This window comes from Hyalella azteca, unplaced genomic scaffold (assembly GCF_000764305.2).
Source record: "Hyalella azteca isolate HAZT.00-mixed unplaced genomic scaffold, Hazt_2.0.2 contig10613, whole genome shotgun sequence".
NCBI lineage: Eukaryota > Metazoa > Arthropoda > Malacostraca > Amphipoda > Hyalellidae > Hyalella > Hyalella azteca.
Window position 1 is genome coordinate 83,183 of NW_025940646.1, and position 12,950 is coordinate 96,132.

Below are 12,950 nucleotides of genomic sequence, written 5' to 3' on the forward strand. Positions count from 1 at the left end.
AGGTTTGTCAGATGACCTAAAACAAGGCCAAGTCCGCGAATAAAAGAGGCCAGAAAAGGCCTATAACTCAATCCGTACTAGTATATTTGTAAGTTCCGGTGAAAAATTTTCATTTATTTTTTTTTTAAATAATTAAGAAGTACCTCTATCATAAATTTTAGCCGACCAACGGATTTGAAAAAAAAAATAAATCGCGGAATTTGTCCGAAAAAATACCTGGCAACCATGTCTAATAATAGTACAAGATTAAGCAATCGGAGTCAACGTGTTAAGCGAGCTTTGAAAGTGCTGTACCTGATGTTTGGTCCCTTAAGATTATATGAATGTTGAAGTCGGGTCTAGGGAGGGAGAGGTTTGGACACACTGATCAGTAAAATCAATAAACATGTAAGATGATAATCATAGAGACTCCTCCACTTAGACTTGTAGATGCACAATCGCTAAAATTTTTGCTGTTAGTGAAGACTGAAAATATTGTTGATGAATGGCATGCTTCACATGCTGGAGAGTTTTCTTGAACACAGTTTGGGCGGGACTTGGAGAAAAGTTACGCGAGCAGGACTGGATCAAAGTGTAAGCTAATGTAACACGTTTGTACAACTTTACGAGCCATGCACTAGAGTTTGTGATTTGCCAAGAAAAGGCTTTCTTGGCGCATAGCTGACAACAAATATGGCAAATATCCTTGCAGATCATTGCGATTACTTCAGTCAATGCGAGTTCAGGTTGTAATAGGCCAGAACGGTTGCCTGCTTCTAGACAGCATCCAAAAGAACAAAAGTTATTTTGCTGCAATGCCACAATATGAGGGAGCACAAAATCTGTCATAATAACAGAAGTTTCCCTCAGATCTGAACACATCAAACTTTCAACAGCGTAGTCGGCCAAAACAAGTTCTTCTCTGTGTGTGCTCGTCTCACTTTTGTCGAATGCACGGTCATCTTCCTGCAGAAAAATAGATTCAATTTATATGAACACCTTCAATAATAAATATATAATAACTTACGTAATCAACATGAGGCTTCCTGGTCAAGTAATCACAAACTGGGAGTTATGAAAAATTGGGTTGCTGTAGATTATTAATATTGTAAAACGATGTTACATTATAAATATTGTACAATAAATATTACAATATTGCAAACGATACAACGATGTTATTGAAAATTGGAAGACAGCATTGAAACATAAAAAAATTTCCACATTAGAGAATTGATGCTGAGAACAAACAACTCGTGATGTTTCTCCAGCTCAGTGAAACCTCCCAAAAGTTTTAGTCATTAATTAGTTTACCTCGGATAAGCCAAATTCCGTTGAACTCAAGTCCCGTAAAATCAAACTGCAAAGCAGTGATGTGGCCCGAACACCTCCAATGTTACCTGGCCGAAGATAATACATTATTACATTCTATCGAGAACTGAAAAGTAATTATTATACTTTACTATAACGAGTAGAAAATTGCGCGCGAAATACTACTAATTTGAAGTACTAATTTATGAGTCTCCTTTCTAAAACCAGTTCAGTCTTGAACTAGACAAAATAACGACTACAAGTTTACAGCAGCTGCAATTTTAGCTAAAAGCATGATTATTCTTATTTTGCCGATCAAACCTATCTGCATATTGGTTCAGAGATTGCAAGAGACGTTATCCTCACCAATGAAGAGCAAGAGAGCGTTCAGGACGCGGTCAGCGCACAGAGACGTGAAACCCAGCACAGATCCTCCGTAGAAACACTGTCGGCCCACCGCCATTCCCACTGCTCGCTCAGCTATCGCACGAAGAGCGTGAGGAGCTTTACTCGAAGACGCCAATTCAGGGATGATTTTAGGATCAGCACGAATTTCTTGCATTCTTGCTTGTTCATCAGAAGTGACTGTCGAAGCTCCCTCAAATCTCTCAGTAATTTCTTTATTGGCAGTCGTTTCCCATCCTGTCGCTTCCACTTTCTCTTCAGTAGTTGATGCGATATGGCAGTCATTTGAGCATGGTACCGTTACACGAGATGGGACAACAGTTTGAATTGCGGATCCCACATTCGTTTCACAACGAGGGGGTCGTTTTACATCTTCAGCATTGCACTCTACACCAAACTGTTTCTTGAGATCATCCACCGGAGAAAATTCTCCTTCAACATTATCCTTGGAAGGATCTTCTACAAGAGCAAGAAGGATGAGCCACACAGCCGCAGTGGCGCGTCTCACTTCGGAGTCATCGTCTTGCAGTAATAAAACGAGGCACTCAAACGCAGCAAAAAGCAGACGATCTGTAAAAAATATAACTCAGTACTCAATGCAGTGAGTAGTAGGCATTTTCTCGTCGACGAAAACGTGAAGTCACGGACGGACAGACAGACGGACGGACAGACGGACATGGCGAGCACAATAATGCATTTTTTCCATAAATGAGAAAATGCGATAAAAATGACCGGAGATATCAATTATGGATTAAACAAAGTCTATATAATAGACATCTTTACATGCAATCTAGTGAGCGAGTTGATTTTTCTCCACCGCAATTCATAAACCTGCGCCTGCTCGACAATACTGAAAATTAAGTAAATAATTGTATCTATGCTAGGTCAACACCGAGAACATTTTTGTTATCGGAAATTGTAACATTAAGCAAAAACATGTTCATCTATTTTACAGATGAGAAATTAGTTTACCATTCTGGTAGTCCAGAAGGGAGGGTTTAGCATCACTGAGAGCGAGTTGGAGGAGAGCAACTGTAGCTCTAGCAGCCTCCAGCCGCACTGCTGGTGCCTGGTCAGCATCGCTCCACTGCTGCAGGTGGCAGCACAGTGACGATAAACTTTTCAACTTCATCTGAAAACAATGTACAATACCAGACACGGTCACTGAATAATTTAGGTTTTGTGTTAGATTTAGAATGAGGTAATTATGTAGAGGTGGTTTTATCGCAATTGAAATCACTATCTTGATTATTAAAGTGCACTTATGACACCAATGGCGGTATTTGCTAACATTACATTTTGGCAAATGTCACTGATATGTAGATAGTATGTAAATTTGGAGACAATGATCTTTCAAGAAAGAATATCAATTAACATAATTAATGAAATTATAACAGTCAATTTTAAGATGCGGTGAGCGCATAAAGTTAGTAACTAGACAAGTTTAGCAACCGTCAATATCAACAAATGTTTTACTTACGTTGTTGTCTTTGCGACACAGCAAGTGTTGCAGGAGAGGGATGATGCAAACCAGCTCTTCGTCGCGTAGTCTTGCTGGCCCATCCACTTGGCCCTCAATTTTCGTCATGATGTGACTGAGCAGCGCGTCCAATTCTTTCGCGCAAACGCCAAGATCAACACCAATACGAAAGATTTCTTCGTCTTTGTTATCTGCCATACTTTTAGATCCAACTGATTCCGAGTTTTCAAGTGTTTTGAGTACTACAGTATACGCGGCTATACGGCAGTCCAAGTTTTCTTCGTTGATGAGGTTCTGAACAACTGATTGGAGAACAGATGGCGAAACTGGACCTGTCTGCAGACGCTCAAGCGCTAGAATTCGAACAAAAGGCTTCTGGAAAAGAATCCATTGAAGAAGTTCATGGGCAGATACGCCCGTAGAATCCGACTTCTTAGTATTGATTATAATTTCTGCAGCGGATTTTTGCATCAGCGAATACCAAGGAACGCGAGAAAAATCCGTGCTGCTTGTGGTTGGTTGCAACATTTCCCTAGAGATAGCTACTAAATCATCGACACAATCAGGAAAATTCACTAGCCACCCTTTTTCTGCTAGCAAATGAAAAATATTCAAAGTAGCACAGCGTGTCACGCAGCACGGATTTTTTAGGGTTGCAAGAGGCAACAAAGGCTTAAGAACTTCCAAGATCGACGATTTCAATGCATGATTGTTGACGTGAGAGTTGAAGGCTAGAAGAAGCTGGTGTATACTTAGCAGTGCTCCATGGATAGAGTTATGAGACTTTTCACCAGTTTGGTTGCTCAGAAGACATATTGTGTTCTTAAGGGCATCAAGAGACACCAATGGAGCCAAGGCACGAGAAGCTAGATCTCGCAGTCTGAAAATTTGTGCCTTTGAACACTGCACCACAAGAGGCACAAAGTTGGCCAATGTGAGGGAAGAAGTCATGCCCTCCAGAGGGGACGGGGAGAGCCGAGCTAGTAGCAAGAGGATGGGGTAGAGGGACGCTGCCAGCCGCCCTTGATTAATATCCTGCACTCCCTCCTCAAGCTTTTCAAGAAGGAACTTGTAGAGGTCAGGGAAACGCTTGAAGAACAGCAAAGCAGACATAGCGTTCTTGGAATGCAGATCATCTTTTGTTCTCTTGACTCCCAACATCCTGGTGACGAGTGCAGCGAATAGAAGAGTAGACGAATTCCTGATGGACCACACGGCGCTGGAGAACCCGCAGATCGCGGATTTCACTCCGTCACTGACGAAGGGAATAATCGAGTCACCAAGCTTCGCGTCGCGGTAAAGAACACGAAGAATGTTTAAAGCGTGCAGGCGTGCGTCAGAAGACTGCGAAGAGTCTGAAGATGCCGAAGCTAGAAGACACTCCATGGTCTTCTGCAGGCAAAGGCTTCCATGAACAGGAGGTTCGGTCGTTAATGCGCCTAATATGATGAAGGGAATTCCTGCACTGCGACGGGTAGCACAAAATTTCCCATCGGGTTTGGAATTGATGTCACAGATGATATTTTCGATCCAAGTTTCAGGGACGGCGTTGAATTTAGGATTTTTGCTTAGCCACAACTGCTCACAGACACGTAAATATTCGGCGTAAGTCTGCTCAAAAGCCCCTCTGTGTTTAGTCAAAGCTAATACTTGGATAAAATAATCGCTAATCTCCTCGAAAATTCCAACCGAAAAATTTGCTGTTGATGAGAAAAGAATGGCATGATGCTGACATATGTCCGCAAAAAGACCTGAAATCTCCTTCACAGTTCGCCAAGCACAAAGCAACAACATCTGCGCGCTCACACCAGTAGCTTTCGAAAGTCTGTCGATAGACATGACACTTTCACTCGAAGACTTGATTTGCACGGAATTTGACTCACGGTTACCCAAACTATTCTCGACCACTTTCTCCAAAACAGGTAAATTCAGAGGAATATTGCCTTCAGGTGAGTCATTTTCAACGACAAAACGAACGTGAGAGTGAACATCTCGGCAGATGAGAACTAATTCTTCTATGAACACGCACCATTCGCGAGAATTTTTTTCTAAGTCTTCCTTCGTTACGCGTGCAAACACAACCCTTAGCAGAAACAGAAGCCCATACATGGGATGGGAAGCGGACGAAGCGAAGATGTCTTCACAAGCTTGTTTAATTTCACACTTTAACTTGGAGTAAATACAGCGACACATTTCTAGACAATTTCTCGGGCCAAACTTAAGGCCACCGTAATGCAGAGGCTCTGGACAGGCAAGCAAATATTGAAGAACATGACTGGCAGTTAGGGAATCTGATGGTTTACATGATGATGCTAATGAAAATACACATTCAAATAAATTGTCTACAGAAAAATTGCCTGTCATTTGTTCGCTTAACAAGAGCTTCGTGGCAGTCTCCTTGTTGTGCAAGTAATTGTCGTTCAGACAAAGGAGTAAATCATGGCCAAATGATTTAGAGTTGGAATGAGACTGAATTCTGAGCTCCGAAGTATCGCTGTCAACACCGATACAGGATTGATAGTCTGAGAGGATCCATAAAGCGCAACATCTCCTTGAATAGCTGTAAGATGGATGCAAGTAGGCAAACAAAGTATCGGTTACCATTTCACAAAACGCTTTGTATGTCCGCAGTTCATCATTAGCAGCTATGAAAGTTGCGTCTATAGAAACATCGATTTCAAGTAGCAAGCCTTTAATAGTAATTTTCTTCGCAGCCTTATAACAGTTTTGCAATCTTTGAAATAAGTGTTTGGCAGAAGCCCGCATCGCCTGACGTCGTGATGGAACGTCATTGCTGAGGCTTCTTCGAAAAAATTCTAGCAAAAGGTTCAATTCTTCTTGTTCGAATCCGTCCGTCAATTTCTGGCTGTCACAAATTAATCCAAATGCACTGATTTGCACCCACTCGTCCACATGGAAGAGGCATCTTTGTAGTATGGAGTATGGGATGAGGTTCTTCCACAGTTTCAGACTTTGTGTGGTGTCACCAATTGGCGCGTGATCCTTCACAGCGGCTTCGCTGAAATTCTTGCCCACTTTCAGACAAGAGATAAGTAGCATGTAATGCTCGTAATTGAGAGATTTTTCGCGTTTCAACACATGTTTGATGGCGAAGGCTAAGCTAGAGGGACAAGTTTCAAGCAAATTCTTAATTAACAATTCGAATCCAAAGCTAGTCATTTCGAGTGAAAAATTGTCGAAAATAAGGGTAATCCAAAATTCTTGCCACTCGTCTGATGAGACTTCTTGAATATGTTTCAAGAACAGAGCTTTTAGGGCTTCAGAGCAACAACCTGCATGAGAGAAGTCAGCCAAGTTCTTAACAAGAGCAAGAGGCAGCCCAGGAAAAGAGTCCAACAGGGTTTGAACGCTGACATGTTTGACGAGACAACGCAGGGCACTCACAGCAAATTTTTTACGTGGCACAACACTGACCAGCCGACAGGCAAGAGACATGAAGTACGAATGAGATGAATCGTTCAACGACACTTGACGAATCTCCAGAAAATTCATGAAAGTTTCATAAGTTGTGTGCTTAACTCGATCCAAGTAATGCTCCCAAGTTAATTCCAAGTATTCCAAAAGTTTTTTCTCAAGTTCCGAGGCAACTGGCATTAACTCTGAGAATTTTTCACATGTGCTTCGTGCTGACAGAACACGGAGAGTCCAATGGTTGAGCAATCGTGAACATGAAACGGTTAGCTCTCCGTCAGCAGAGCTGTTGCCTATAACGAAGATATGTTTCAATAGTTCCATTCCGAACACTTTAGGGTTAGCCGGATTCTCGTTTTCGACATAAATGCGAGTTTCTAGAAGCTCGGTAGAAGGAACTGTGCATAGAAGACCGTGTAATACCGCAATTCGTCCCAAAATAGGCAATGACTGGACGCTTGCCACAATTTCTACCAAAGCAGAGTTCTCCAGCGTGGATGTAAAAGATAATTCAAGAGCAGCTACTATAAGTGCATGAATGCCACCGTCACAAAACGTACCCAAAACACCTAAAAGTTGTCCGCTGACAAGTCTAAGATCCAGCGTAGATTTTTTTGCAGCTAGAATCTCGATTGAGACTTGAGCTAATGGTGCCATATGAGATGAAAAAATGGCATCACTGAACTGCATGCAAGAGATTTTCTGGCTGCCACAAGTTTCATTGTGCTGCGATCCAAGTGCTGGCGTTAGCGTCTGGAGGTAGGCAACTGTTGACTTCATTAGTTCTTGCAGTTCATGCTGCATTGTAGAGACCGTCACATGTGGTGTATGCTCACTGAAATAATTTCCGAATCGAAATTAAATAATTAATACTTTAATTTATTAGATTACATGAAGACCAAAACCTAATTTGAGTTTGGGAACCGCTAAACTTTATAAACTGCATTAACTAAAATCTAAAATATAAATAATTCGACCCTTCTAGCACTGACCTGCAACAATTTGTTCATTAGTTTTTATGATATAATTGAAATTGATTGAACCATCACCGTAAACCACCAAAGAAAATTATTGACCCTTTCACTGTCAAACTTTTTAAATAGCAATAACATGATAATTAATGCAAGATCAATACTTTTACGGCTATCCAAACTTACTCAAAAGTAGCTCGAGAGAGACAAGATAGCTGTTTTTTCACAGCATCACACAGCTTTACATGCAAATGAAGCTCCATTCCAGACTCAGGACTTAATTGTGTTTCACAACTGTTGTTCATGTCTTGAATACTTGTCGATGATATATTCCCTTCATTGCTGCATCTTTTCTTGATGAGCCCATTGAGAGTTTGACAGCTACATGCAATTGCAGTATGAATATTGACTATTTTTGATGACATGACTAGGGCAAGGGCATGACAAAGTTTTTGGGGCACAGCATTTTCATCCAAAAATACTTTATTCAGGACCTGATGGATTTCAGGATAGAAGATGTCAGGTTTGTTCTTCTGGATGGTGTGCAAAGATCTGAAATTAATCAAAACTTTTAAAAATGCTTCCATGAAAATAAGCAAATATCTATGGCAGAATTATCAAGTTTATTGGATTCAAGCCTAAATAAATCAAAGACATTTTCAAACTATCTTTCAAAGTAAAAAATGTCAAGAAACATACTTCATAAGAAAGTAATGAATATCAAGTACCTGGTAATTTTGGTTGTCAATTGGGCTTTGAGGGGACACTGGAACAGAGACTGGCAGAGGAGATTTATTGCCTGCCTAATGTCAGCATCACTGCAGCAGTCACTGCTGCTCACTTCCCCAAACTTGATAAAAGTGCATGAAAATATAAGTAATGTTAACCGAGTGAATACTTTCATCAAGTACTTATAGAGTACACTTGATTGCAATTATGATTGCAATTACTTAGAGTACTTGCAATCATAATTGAGTTGACAAAGATTAGAAATACAAAATACTTCTATGCCTCATTTTCCAAGGTTTTTAATATGCAATAGTAGGTACTACAATCAATTAGGTGTATCTTTCATTTAAACACATTGAATTGCAGGAAATATGTGATAAGAGAAATCTTCAGTTTCTGCTTTCAAAAATATATTGGAATAGCAAACAATCTTGTGCAGTATTCATGTGAATCATCCCATACAAACATAGTACCTATTTTGATCAATTAATAATGTTATAATAAATTTCATTTTATGATTACCCAAAAGATTGCAAATAAACAAAGAATTTATGACTCAGAATATTATGAGTGAAAGAAGTAGGTATAGTCAAATATTTCAAGTTTTGAACTTTTGTAATACTTTGAATGTGGCAAGGATATTCAATGATTAGGCATTTCAATTGTTTTTAAATTTGTGATAAATAAAATTGCCTCACTTTGTTGACAGCATCAGCCTGGCTAGAGGGAGTTGTACTCTTACTGAGTCCAGTCCACAGAAGGTTCACAGCATCACCTGCAAATTCAAAGCCATTTATTGTATATTTAATGAAAAACAACAATACAATAATACAATTTTGCAGACTATTGTCCACCAGAATTTTAGCATTATTCAATATATTTGAGCATGGGGTTTATACTTAACATTTGGTAATATAAAAGGGTTAAAATACAATGGTCTATGAATCATATAAAAACTTTCCTTTTCCATTCTCAGCTCAAAATTAGAAGTATTGATCTAATATCCATGGATCTGTCAATTTTAAACAAAGTGTCAGGTGCATGCCACAATTGCACTCTCAAGCAGAAAACATTACCCGTTTCATAAATTTTTTTTAGAACTTATTTTATGAACAAGAATATATTTTCAAGTTGTATTTACAGGAAATGAGTCATCAAGAACTTCTGAGAGCATGAAATTGAATGCTTAAAGTGCATTGCTCAAGTTAATTATCAATTGAGATGCTTTGTTCAGTCAGCAGAGGAATTGGCAGCTGAAAAAATATTCAATATCTTCAACAATAAATAACAAAATAACAATGAATAACGAAAATTAATAATAACAAAATTTGAAATATAAAATAGCTGCTTAAAAAATTTCTCTTTTCATTTGGAACTCCATCTAGGTATCAAATTTAGAGAAGTTAGACTTTCTACTGAGATAAAAAAAGCAGTACCGTAAGTCAATTATTTTGGAGATATTTTAAATTTCATGGCTTATGTAATTATGAAGTTTAGATACAAGATCATTCAAATAGCAGGAATATTGAGGCTAAAAAATTGATAAATGATCTAGTTACAATACAGAAAGTAGACATTTCCATTTCCAGCAGCTGCTAGGATGTCATACATTACCCTCCACCTGTTGAAATCATTTATAAAGTTACATAATGTCCAAACTAAAAAAAATATATAACTCAGTACTCACTGCAGTGAGTGACAGAGAGCACATTTTCTCGTCGACAAAAACTTGAGGTCACAGACAGACGGACTGACAGACAGATGGACATGGCGAGCACAATAGTGCATTTTTTCCATAAATGAGAAAATGTGCTAAAAAGTAAATTATAGTAAAATATGTTTAAGGCTGCAAGATTTGAATTTTAAAAGGTCAATTTTAGTCCTGAATAATTTCCAAATAAATAAAAGTTCCCTTTGTAAATATGGACAGTAGACCCTTTACAATGGTTACTATACATGTAAACCTTGAGCTTTTGGAGCTTAAACATCAAATGGCAGGGGGGTTTCATAAAGTGGCAACTTTTTTTATACACACGGTAGGCATTTTGTTGCCCTCCATTCTTAACTGACAGCTCAATTTGGTCAAATCATGTTTGAAAACAAACAAAATAATCTAAATTTATTACCACACAATCTTATTTTTTTTAAGTTTCTCTTTTTTTACATGTTGCATTTTTATTAGTGGTGCCCCAAAGTGCATCAGAAAAGCTATGATTATCTCCAGATATTACTGAAAACATATTCTAAGAACAAGAAGAAAGTTTCATTTGCATGCTATCCAAATATTAGGGATTGGAAAAAAATTGCCAAGCCAAGCATGTAATAAAAGTTACCAAGAAGACATCAAGAAAACAGCTGCATTTTATGCCACAAACCAGCTCAATTCAATCAGTACCATAGATCAAGAGGCAATTACAATGCATATTTACCAATTAAAAAGCTTTCAAGTGTTACAACTTACAAGTATACTTTATCAGCAATTGTTTAACCCTGATTTGTGTAATTGCTTTTCTATAAACATGTACTGGTATATAAACTTGTTTATTAAACTGAATTACAAGATGATAATGCCCATGTTTGTTGTCAATTCACCTGTTTTCATAGGTAGCCCTTGTCTAATCTTTTCTATAAATATAAGGAATAATGGCATATTTATGCAGGTGATTTTTGAAAATTGTCCCTAAATTGATTGTTTTTATTCACAAGTTTTAGAAAATTCTGCCTCATTCTCCAAATATTGGATGACAATGGCCAAGAAGTCATTGGAATGATCTAATTTAGGCAATTTTCGGAAGCAACTTTGACATAATGGTAGATAAAAAATTCTAGCAGAAATAGTTCTTTTTAATTCCATAGAATGATTGATTGATATGGTACTTACTTATATGATAATGCTTTGCAATTTTTTGCCTTTAAATTTTCATAGATTTTATTATTAGTTTTAAGAAATGAAAAATTTCTACAAAATAAAAATAAAAAGTTCACTTACTTGGGCTTAAAGGTGGATCTAAAGACAAAGGTATGAATTGACATGTTCTTACTCTTTGCTTTTTAGGTACTTCATTTGAATGAAGCATCTTGTTTTTGTTCAAATATTAGAATTGAGTGAAGTAGCTCTTCCTTGGTGCTTATCACAGAAGTTGGTAAACAAGGTTAAATGACATGTATTATTTTTGATCATTGCACAACACAGTCTACTTTCTTCTGTCTAGTGTCTATAGCAAGCACTGTTCAGCAATCTTGGCAGTCACAACAACGCATTCCAGCATGTGCTGAATTTGGATTGGTGGACAAGGCGACCCTGTAAATGACTTTTGCAAGTCAGGCCTTTATATCAGCTAGCTGCCACACATCACATATTCATTTGTGTTAGTAGGAGAAGAGGAAAACGAGGTCAGTTAGAGATGATATTATAGCAAAGGCTAGAGTTGGGAAAGTTTGTGTTTAGAGAAAGTACCACACAAATAAGGGAGAAAAGTTCAAAAAGAAAGTTATTTGGTCTTATATTTTGCTATGTCCCACTTCTTGCACTTTAGTTTCAGGGTTCATATTAATACTGGTATCTTTTAGGCCCCAAATAATTATTTGTGTCCTATCACATTACTGTTGCTAGTTACTTTATTTGAATATTGCTTTATTCTTTATGCCTCTCTGGCCTCCATTCTTATCTTCCTCTCAGCCATTCTCCATGCACTCTCTCATTCTCCATCACCCTCACCCCTCTCATCCACTGCATCCAGTATCACTCTCATCATTTCCAGTCTTTCCTTGTCATATGCATCACACTCCATCATCAAGTGCTCCACACTTCATCACGTCTTCCTCCACTGCTACCCTCATCACATCTTCCTCCACTGCTACCCTCATCCACAGTTTCCCTCTCACCTCTGCCACACATAAAACAAATATCCTGTCTACTTTTATTCCACCTTTCATTTCATTTCTGTAACTTCACACTCAAACCATTTGCTCTCACATAGAACATTATATTCCCACCTTTACCACAATCATATATGCACTTATACTTTGGCATCTGCTTCATCATTTACAGTCTCAGGCTGTCCTTTCTTTCCATTCCTTGCTTCCCAACTCTTATACCACATAATTATGCTCCCTTTTCTATTATTTCCATCCCTTCTTTGGCATCCCATTCAATCCCAGTTATACCTTTTTGGGTTCTATAACTATACGTAGGCCAGTATGGTATCATGGATAATAGCATTATTATACACAAGATATTGGCCTAAATTTTGAGTAGAAGAAATTAATAATATGTATTTAAAAATTACTTTCTAAAGACAACACTTCTAAAGAGGCCAGTGTCTCAGATGTTACACATGTACAATGAATTTCTTATTTTATTTTTAAATATTAAAAAAAAAATATTTTTTTACCGCTTTTTTTAATATACAAAAAAATTGTTAAATTTTTTAAATCATTTATTCTGTCAATTGGTTCATGCCAATTGGTTTATCATGTCTCCAACTTTACCCAAGTGTGCAAAATTTCAGATTGATTGGAGAGGTAGAAGTGTGTAAAATACCATATTGAAGATTATAAGATTTGTAGCAGACAAACAAACAAACAACAAGACATGAAGTTAAAGAGAGGGGTTGTAAAAATAGAACGAGTCTAAAAAACTCTGG

At 37.9% G+C, this 12,950-nt stretch overlaps 1 protein-coding gene across 2 annotated transcripts; it reads right to left on the reverse strand.

Moving 5' to 3' along the window:
* Nucleotides 1–237: 237 nt before the first annotated feature.
* Nucleotides 238–11,588, reverse strand: LOC108675697 (thyroid adenoma-associated protein homolog). 2 transcript variants are annotated; one of them, XM_047882499.1, is made up of 9 exons: nt 11,294–11,588; nt 9,003–9,079; nt 8,304–8,425; nt 7,762–8,127; nt 3,173–7,439; nt 2,665–2,821; nt 1,654–2,262; nt 1,291–1,376; nt 238–945 (listed from the first exon to the last, which is right to left on the reverse strand). In XM_047882499.1, the coding sequence occupies exons 1-9, from the start codon at nt 11,379–11,381 to the stop codon at nt 418–420; spliced, it is 6,300 nt and encodes a 2,099-aa protein (XP_047738455.1). In that variant the 5' UTR covers nt 11,382–11,588; the 3' UTR covers nt 238–417. The 2 variants fall into 2 exon arrangements, with proteins under 2 accessions (XP_047738455.1, XP_018019219.1); XM_018163730.2 differs by having other exon boundaries at nt 2,665–2,824.
* Nucleotides 11,589–12,950: the final 1,362 nt, after the last annotated feature.